The 10689-nt window shown below is 37.4% G+C and overlaps 1 protein-coding gene across 1 annotated transcript in view; it reads right to left on the reverse strand.

The window, feature by feature from the left end:
- The window catches only part of LOC106874635 (neurobeachin-like protein 1), a 116109-nt gene that overhangs the window by 89161 nt on the left and 16259 nt on the right, over positions 1-10689 (reverse strand). The window contains exons 2-3 of the mRNA XM_014922430.2: positions 9662-9743; positions 1305-1423 (exon numbers count right to left, since the gene is read on the reverse strand). Coding sequence (XP_014777916.2) covers positions 1305-1423; positions 9662-9743 — 201 coding nt within the window. The remainder of the gene's footprint in view (positions 1-1304; positions 1424-9661; positions 9744-10689) is intronic.

Raw genomic sequence — 10689 nt, forward strand, 5'->3', positions numbered from 1 at the left:
AAAAATAAACAGGTAAATTGACATAGTACAGTGTCTGCAAGTTGATGAGTACCACATATTCCCCTCCATTTTCTTATTGCTATATATATATATATATATATATATATATATATATATGATGGACTCTCCCGCCAAAGGCAATGTATGAGTAACTACATGTGGATTGTAGGCCATTTTTTTTCTTCCATCTTCTTTTCCTCTCAGACTTTCCTCTGTCTCCTGTTTCTGAAGAAGAGCTTTGCTTGAAATGTAAAATACCCTGGTGTGGTTCTTGGCTTGCCAGTCCCCAGTCAAACCATCCAACCCATGCCAGCATGGAAAGCAGACGTTAAACAATGATGATGATGATGATGATGATGAACAGGCTTCTTTCAGTTTCCATCTGTCAAATCTAGTCACAAAGCCTTGGTTGGCCAGAGGCTATAGTAGAAGACACTTGTCCAAAGTGTCACACAGTGGGACTGAACCCAGAACCATGTGGTCGGGAAGCAAACTTCTTACCACACGACCATGCCTGTGACTAATTATAAAATATTTTAAAGAAGACAAAAGCCTCTCTGACAATAAATTGAGATCTGGTGTAGAGCAGAAAGAGGGTAGCAAGACACTGAAGCCATATTAACAACAGCACAATCGTTCTCACTTTCACTTTTCCATGCTTGCATGGGTTAGACAGAATAAATTGTGGTAGATTTTTCTATTGGCTGGATGCCCTTCATTGTTGCCAACCCTCACTGTTTCCAAGTAAAGTAATATCTCCTCATGGCCAGATATGTTTTCACAGAATATTGGAAAATTGAATGACATCAATTTATTACAATCATGTGATGTTACGATTAGGGGATAAAAATATGCACATTCACATGCACATATAGACACACACATATATATACAAATAAGGATACAAACATTTATATACATACATATACATACACACACATACATATAGACACACACACATGCATATATACATATACACACACACACATATATACACATGTACACACACGCACGTGTATATACAAACATACACATATATATATACATGTACACACACACATTCACACAAACATATATATATATGTATACAGACTCACACATGTATACAAACATACACACACACATAAACACGCACACACATGCATGCATAATCACAGTATGGGTGAATTGAACCTAATTATAATTTGTCAGTAAGTCAGATCAGATTGCCAGACACAATGAAACCTATTGTGACTATTCTTCAGTGGCACACAGTCCTGCCAAAGACGAACCATTTTAAGACATGAAAGAGAGAAAGAACTTACTTTCTAAGCCGCTTCCTCCACACAAAATATGGGTCATAAAGACACTCAAAGAAGTAAATGGTATGCTTGAGGAAAGACAATAGTATCACATTTTTATTTGGTTCAGATGAATCACAAATCTGAAAAAAAAAGAGAGAAAAAAAATATGAAAAAAAAGAGAAAAATCAAGGAAAGAATTTAATGATAAAGAAGTTAGTGGTTAATGTTAGCAATGGCATTTTCTAATAATCATCATCATCATTGTTGTTGTTTTAATGTCTCCTTCCATGTGCTTGCATGGGTCAGACAGAATATGTTGAGGTGGGCTTTCTATGCTCAGGTGTTCTTCCTGTCACCAACCCTCACCTCTTTTCAGTTAGGTAATGTTCCCCCTTGACCAGACATGTTTAACAACGAAGGACACCATTTGCATGACGGTGGCTTGCTCTTACAACTATCACGTGATATTAAGGCAAGGAAGACAGAAAAACACACTCACATATGATGGGCTTCTTTCAGTTTCCATCTGGCTGGACCAGGACTACAGCAGAAGACACTTGTTGCCAAAGGTGCCATGCACTAGAACTGAACCCAAAACCATGACATTGGGAAGCTAGCTGCTTACCCCACAGCCACCCCCACACCTCTAATGTATACCATATAACTGCTAATGTATAACTGTAGCTACCAAGATTTTCTCACATCAATGTAATTACCCCGTTTGTAATATTCCCAATAACATGAATAGTTGAACAGGCACAGGTGTCAGGAGAGCTGCAAGTGATAAATGGTGATAAGTTTGAACACTACAGCTTCATTCTTCAAATCCTAGCTAGATTGAGTTAGCCATTTATCCATCTCAAGTTAATAATGTAATTACTAAATTATCAAAGAGGAAATATAGCTTACTGCCGTTAATCTAAGCCTTGCCTAATCAGTCAGTGAGAAACATTTCTGTAATAAATGGAGAAACCTATCCAAGTTAGGTTATGTCTTCATCCAATTAACACTATGCAAGTTGAAATAAGCATCAGCTGAGTCGTAGCCTCAGTCTGTAGAACTGTTACTTCTATGTGAACAGCTTTCCTATCATCATCATCATTATCATCATCCTCAACTCTATGTCCATACACAGCATCACCATCACTGTCATCATTACTCTCACCTTTATCATCATCCTTGACTGATATTTCTAAAGAAGCATAGCAGCATGCTATCCTGTGATCTGAGGGTAAACCCTGACACATCTTCACCATAATCCTTTTATTTTCCCAGCTGGTGGGGTATCCGTGTGTCTCCTCTTCAGCAAGATACCTTTTTCTGTCTTTCTATCATATTTAACCCTTTAGCAGTCAGATAACTCTGTCAAATGTAATGCTTATTTATTCACATCGTTTTTAATTAATCATAGCAGTTCGGCAGAATAAGCACCAGGCTGAAGAAAAAAACGTACTGGAGTCAGCTTGTTGGATTAAGAATTTTTCAGGATGGTGCCCAAGCATGGCCACAATCTAATGACCTAAACAAGTAAAACATAAAACCAAAAATGTTCCTTATCAATAGAATCTACTTTGTCTCTTTCCTCTTCAGAACTCACTATTCCAAATTCCACCTGTTTTCTGTAAATCATTATTATTGCTTCTATTATTTCATTTGTATTCCACACATTAGCCTCTCTCAAGATCCGTGTCCTGGATTGTACTAGACAGTATATCGAAGTGAAGTATGGAACCCACTACTGAGCCAGAGCTTTGGTTAAGTGTCACTCTTCACCACGCCTTTTTTAAATATATCATCATCATCAGCAGCCAGTGTTTTAAATCTGAGTTTTGCCCCTGTTAACAGGGGTGCCCAGATCTACCTCAGTGCCATAGCAACCATGGTAGGCAGGTGCAGCCGACTCCAACCTTTGGGCTGGCTGACTGGTGTCCATTCTCCTTTGCTATCATGAGGCTTTTTTGGAGCTGGATTTTCTACAGGGAGCATGCCCTTGCTTACCCCCAGCCTCAGTTTCTAGACATGAGTGGTCCCAAGACCAAGGCCTCTACCACAATTTTTAAGAAATGTGGTGGAAAACTAGCTCAGGAAGGCAGGGACACTACTCCCTGAGACCCCTTTCGTAACCCCCCTACTATTATATATATAATGTGCTTCCACACATTCTCTGTCAGCAAAATCTGCTCACACAGCATAAGTCAAGCCAAGACTATAGTAGAAGTCCCTTGGTCAAGGTGTCATACAGTGGGACTGAACCCTAAACCACAAGGTTGCAAAGTGAGGTTCTTAACCACACTGCCATGCTAGATCCCATATAGCAGATAACTGTGAATAACGCTGAAGTATTTTACACTGTATCCATATTACAGTTTCCTCATTGATGCAGTTATTTTCTTTGCTTTTTTTCTCTCCAATATCAATAATTCAATTTTATTTATAGATGAAATTCTATATCACAGAACCTCTTTAACGTGTAAAGACAAAATTTCCATTAACAAAACTGTTTCCAGTCTTTAATATAGCAACTTCAGTTTCTATTCTCAAATATTCAGATACCATTCTTAACAATAAGAAAGAAACACTCACAGATCAAATGTCGATCAATTGAATCCGTCATTAGTTGCTATCATGTTAAATTTACCACATGTTGAGGTATGGTTATGTGGTTAAAAAGAATGCTTCCCAACTATGCGGCTTCAGGTTCAGTCCCACTGCACAGCATCATGGATAATTATTTTCTACTATAGCCCCTGGGCCAACTAAATCTTTGTGAGGGAATTTGGTAGAGAGACACTGAAAGAATCTCATCATGTGTGTGTGTGCGTGCACATGTGTGTGTCTGTCTTGACATCATGTGATGGTTCTTTACATGTGTCACCATCATGCAAGTGGTAGTGTTTGTTTCCAATCTTCCATGAAAAACATGTCTGATGATGGGGAAATATTACCTTGCTTGGAAATAGGTGAGAGTTGGTAACAGGAAAGGCATCAGTCTGTAGAAAACCTGCCTCAACAAATTCCGTCTAACCCATGCAAGCATGGAAAAGTGGATGTTAAAACGATGATGGTGGTGGTAATGATGATAGTAATGGCAGTAGTTGTGAAATTCACTGAAATGCATAAACCCCACAAAAAAGATGATTTGGCTCATGGGTAAAGATTAACTCATCAATACATAACAATCTTTAGTTTACAGAAATGTACCGTTCCTCCCCACTCCTCCCCACCCACTTCTCTCTCTCTCTCTCTCTCTCTCACTCACTTTCTTCCTTTTCTATCAATGCTACAACAGTTTTAGCTCTTGTCAATCAGATAGCGCCATATTCCTTTCATCCAATAACCTGTGGGTGAATTTGGAAACTGTGTGGAAGCCCTCGGTGCATACACGCATATGTGTGTGTGTGTTTCTGCATTTTCTTTCTCCACTGCTTGACACCCAGTGTTGGTTTGCTTACATCCTACTAACTTAACAGCTCAGCAAAAGAGACCAACATACATAAAACACAAACACACATCTATGTAACAGGATTATTCCGATCTCTGTTCACCATATCCGTCACAGAACTTTGGTTGGCCCAGGGCTATAACAGAAGACATTTACTGAAGATACTACACAGTGAGACTCAACCCCAAAGCAGTCTACCAAGAAGCAAACTTCATAAACACAAAGCTGAGTCAGCACCAACCGTTTCCTATTTATTATTATTATTATTAGCTGACATAGACCATCAATAGTTTGAGGATTCTGCTGTTTTTCAATATATTTGTAAACCGAGTCAGAATTTCCTATATAGATCTGCTTGATTAGAGCAGACATATGTAAAACAACTAACTCTTATCTGTCTTCTTTCCTGCCATATCTATTTCCCAGCCAACAAAAATGGTTTATGCAGTCCTGAAATACTTCAAAAATAGGCATCAGCTGCAAGAGAAGTTTAATGTTTAAAGAAGATTAATCCAACAGAGATTACACACACACACATATATATATATATATATATATATATATATGCAATGTGGAATTGAAGAAGACCAAACCATTTTCATGCTACTTCAGTCTTATATTTATTTATTTATAGATGGTTCTGCGACAGGGTTGATTCTGTGGCTTAAAATCAAATAAATTACTATAATAACAGCATTTCTATGTAGAGAAGACTGCAAATGAGAGCTGTGTACTGCTAAAGTTGTTGTAATAGTAATATTATCATTATTAATAATGATAATAATAATAATAATATCCACACCAACGATTTCTCCTAATATTATTAATGATTTCGTTTAGTAACAACAACAAAAATTAAAGAACAATTTTAGCTTATTTCAGAAGTTTACGCTTGTGTTTCTGTACATTGAAATAACTTTGCAGCTGAACAGAAGTTGTTGTTATGTTTCCTAGATAAAGATGTGGGCTTGTATATATCATGGCCACTGTCACTCACCCAACTTGTATTCTAGACTAAACCATAAAAAAGAAAATTTGGTGATTGTTTTACTAGTGATGAGGATAAGGTAATTGGTAAAGATCGTCTTTGGTCATGAATGACCATGGGATTGCACCTAGAAAGTTCCCCGCTGAGGCAGAAGTCTGGGCAAGGTTGTTAATGAAAGACCAGTAGTCGCCCATGCATGCCAGCCTCCCTGTGCCAATGATGTTATCCAAGGGAAAAGCAAAGGCTGATGCAGCTTGGTACCAGTGTGGTTAAGATTCTTGCTTGCCAATCATGTGGTCTTAGGTTCAGTCCCACTGCATGGCACCTTGGGCAAAAAACTTCTTTTATAGCCCCAGGTTGACCAAAGAGTTGAGCGAATTTGGCAGGGGTGAAACTGAAAGAGGTCCCTTGTGTGTGTGGGTGTGTACTCTAGACCACATGTGATGATTGTGAGTATCATCATCATCATACAAGCAGTGTCGTTTATTTCCTGTCCTCCATGTGAAACATGTCTAGCTATGAGGAGGTATGACCTTGCTTGGAAACAAGTGAGAGTTGGTGACAGAAAGAACATCCAGCTGTAGAAAATCTACCTCAATAAATTCTGTCTGAGCCAGGTGAGCATAGAAAAGTGGATGTTAAATGATAGTGATGATGATGATGATGATGATGATGAATTGAAGCATAAGACAACAAAGGGTCATATATGGCAGAGTACCTTTCTGATAGTCTGTAGCTATGCCTCCTATGTGCAATTACTACATATAACATCATGGAGGCGCAATGGCCCAGTGGTTAAGACAGCAGACTTGCAGTCGTAGGATCATGGTTGAGTGTTTATTGAGCAAAAACACCTAAGGCTCCACAAGGCTCTGGCAGGGGTGGGGTGCGAACCCAGATGTACTCTTTCACCACAACTTTCTCTCACTCTTTCTTCCTGTTTCTCTTGTACCTGTATTTCAAAGGGTCAGCCTTGTCACACTCTGTATCACGCTAAATCACCCCAAAAACTACATTAAGGGTACACTTGCATGTTAATTTCACAAGCAGGCTGCTCTGTCGATCGGATCAACTGGAACCCTCGTCGTTGTAACCAATGGAGTGCCATGACACATAACATACAGCAATTCTTTATTGCAAATATAGTAGTGAAAGACTATCAGTTCACTGTTGGAGCCTAATAAGGCTGGAACATATAAAGAGTTATCACAGTGTCTGCTGAAGATAATGATTAATTCCCCCCCATTTCCTCACTACATGCTTATTTCCATTTCGAAGATTTCAAGTTTAATTAACCCCTTTCAAATTTGTTGAAATTTGGAGATTTTCCTAATATTAAGATTTCAGGTTAATTAACCCTTTTCAAATTTGCTGAAATTTGGAGTTGTCAACCCTGCATGTCTTGAAAGGATTTAAGCATTGATGCAGTCTTTAATTCGATGTAAACACTTGATTAATTAAAATTTGCTCGCTTGTCACGTTAACAGTTTTAGTAGTTACTTTACTAATTATTTTCCATGCAGATGGTATCTCCAGAGTAATTTGCCTGTCATTACAGTCTTCAGTTATATTTATCATCTTCATCATCATTATGTAATGCTCATTTTTTTCATACTCGCATAGGAATTTGCTGAAGCAGATTTTCTACAGCTGGGTACCTTTCCTGTCACTAAACTTCACCTGTTTCCAAGCAAGATAATATTTCCCCATGACTAAACAAGTTTTTCCATGGGAGACTGGAAATGGACCTTACTTGTACAACAATGATGTTCATTTGCAACATTCATGTGATTTCAAGACATGGCTACAAGCAAACAAACAAGCAAACACACACACACACAATCTTCTTTCAATTTCCATCAACTAAATCCATATACAATGCTTTGGTCAGCCCAATCAGCCCAAGACTACAGAAGAAAATACTTGCCTAAGGTACCACACAGTGGGACTGAACTCAAGCCAAGTCATTACTTCCATTTTATGAAGTGATAAGTAGATAAGAGAGAACACTCCTCCTGGATAGGACATCAATATATATAACTTCACCAGACAGTTCAAGAGTCTATACTTGACAACCATATGAACTGAATTTTGTAGAATAAGTGTTCCACCCAATGGTATAAACTGTTTGCAGTAGGTTTGAACCTATGACCTATGAGTTGGTTGCTCAAAAGCATATCCATTTAGCCATTTTGTCTGAAATTCCTTTCAGGTTACTTTTTCTCTTTCCCAAATGGGGTGGTCATGTATCCACTTCACAGCAAGGTGTCTGTTCCAGTCGAACTTTAATCTTTCAACATCTGGTATAAAGCCACCTCCCTCAATATTCTATGCTCTCAACTGATCTCACAAGAGCCAAGCCACAAAAAATTTACCCAGGATATTCTGTGAAGTGATTGGCATTAGGAAGGTCATCCAGACAGAGAGACCAGGCCAAAGCAAAATTTGGGTTTGACGCAGTCCTCTGGCTCATTCATTCCTGTTAAATTGTCCAACTCTGTCAGATGGAAGGACATTAAATTATGATTATCCAAGAGAATTTACATCCATTATATAATCCACTTGTTTATACCTAAGCTTCTCAAAATGAAACATTACAAAATTGGAGGTTCTTTGAGAGTCCTGTCAAAAGCCTTATCAATATAGCAAAATGCATTTCACTCTTTAGGGATCAGCAAAATAAGTACAAAAAAAATCAAGTACCAGAGCTGATGTAATCAACCATCCCTCCAGCCACCACCACCACCACCGGAATCTTTGGCCTGTGCCTAAGTGAAAAAATCAATATTGCAAGGAACTGTTAGCTCATTCATCAGATACGTTCATTGATTAATTGAACTAATTAACACATTTCCCCCAAACTAACCCAGGCAACTAGCACGTTCATTGTTTAATTGCATCTTCCAAATATCACTTTCTCTATTCGTGTATGTTACGCTTCTGTTCCATCTCCACTCCATCAAAAGGTCTCAAACTAGTAAATCCATTTTTCATTGAAGTACTTCATCGTAGTCTACATCTCTCACATCTCTCCACTGAACTAAACAAACCATCATCAATCTCTTTGATCTCTATTATACAATCATCTGAACTTACCTACTCAAAATGGCAAGTAAGTGGTTCAATATTCCATAGACACATCTATGCTTAATCCTTTTGGTACTAACCCACCTGAGACTGACTCTGGTTTTATGATATGATGCAAACTTTCTGCTTTACAATTACCTAAATTTAAAACTTCCTTCACAATTTCATGTCAATTTATGTTCCAAAAACCAACTTAATAATGAAAAAGTTATTCTAATAAATATTTCATAAATTTTCAAATGAATTGAAACAAAGGCAGCATATTTTGAGAGAAATATGGAAACAAAAGGGTTAGAGTAATCTAGATTTAAACCTTTCATCAAAATCTCAAGTGAATTTACAATCCAAACACCAGCTTTAATAAAGATAATGTTATTTTACTAAATTTTTCATAAGTTTCTTTCTTTTTGTTTTTTTGTTTTTTTGTCTTGCAGGTTACTTGGTGACCCTGTCAGTGCAGGTATCACTTAAAAGCACCCAGTCCACACTGTAAAGTGGTTGGTGTTAGGAAGGGCATCCAGCTATAAAAGTCCTGCCAAAACAGTTACAGAAGTCTTGCACAGACTTCAACCTGGTTGGCTCTTGTCAAACCATCCCACCCATGCCAGCATGGAGGGCGGACGTTAAACGATGATGATGATGATGAATTGAAAGGAAAGTAGTACATTTCAGCAGAAATAGGGTAATCAGTGTTGGTTTGCTTATATCCGAGCAACACAGCAGTTCAGCAAAAGAGATCAAACTTAAAGAAAAAAAACCAATAAGTACTGGGGTCAATTTATTTGACTAGATTCTTTGAAATAGTGTCCAAGCATGATTGTAGTCCAATGACTGAAACAAGAATACAGTAGATGTGCTTACCTGCTCTACCACAACAGAGGCTATTATCACGATGCTGCTCACAAAATTACTGTTGGCCACTAATGGAATATTATCATAATTCCTGAAGAGAAAAGACAAGAAAAATATGAACAATAAGAAAAACAAGATGGATATTTACCAAAAAACTTATTTTAATTATAATTTTAATAACAATATTTATTTAAAAAGTTATTGATTGAAAATGAAAGTTACAAGAAAGAAAGAGACAGGTAGAGGAAGGAAGAGGCAGAATGAAAAAAAGAAAGGAAAACAGCAAAGAGAGAGAAAGATGAGAAGATGAGAGAGAGAGAGAATTAAAGAAAAGAGAGCTCTAGGTGACAGATGATTGTTCTCAAAGAAATAGCAGCCAAATTTCCCTCATATCATATCTTTCTTTTTCTAAACGAAAAAAAAAAAAAGAAAGATAAAGAGATTGGATAATATAAATGAAATGGTCTCTATGTGGTCATTCAGCTTCCTAGAAATAATAGCAAAACAAATGTCTCCCAAATCACATTGTTTTAAAAAAAGGGAGGAAAAATATTGGACATTAAAGATGCTACATGTTAATTTAATGTGTCAAACTTATCTTTATTAATGTTTATTGAATTATACATAGATATGCTCTTTTACTCTTTACTCTTTTACTTGTTTCAGTCATTTGACTGTGGTCATGCTGGAGCACCGCCTTTAGTCAAGATATATACAAAATCTACACAGATATAAGAGTTAGAACTTGTGATCTGCTTGCGGATCTTTTCCTTTCGAAATTTTTGCCCGCCGCACTAAATGTTGTTTCCCCACCCCAGCTATACAGTATGGAGCAGGTGAACGAGGGGAGTTTATCAGACACACCTCTTTGCTTCGTTCTTTTTCCTTGTATTTTGTTTCTGTTTTGATGTGTCTTGTGAAAGACGTTATTATGACCTTTTGAGTCATGCCCACACTTTCCAAGTGTTATTTCCTTTTCTTATTTCTAACCACAAAATGCTCTTTGAGAGTGAGAATGCACAGATTATAGAATCAAT

Source organism: Octopus bimaculoides, chromosome 8, assembly GCF_001194135.2.
Source record: "Octopus bimaculoides isolate UCB-OBI-ISO-001 chromosome 8, ASM119413v2, whole genome shotgun sequence".
Taxonomy (NCBI): Eukaryota; Metazoa; Mollusca; class Cephalopoda; order Octopoda; family Octopodidae; genus Octopus; species Octopus bimaculoides.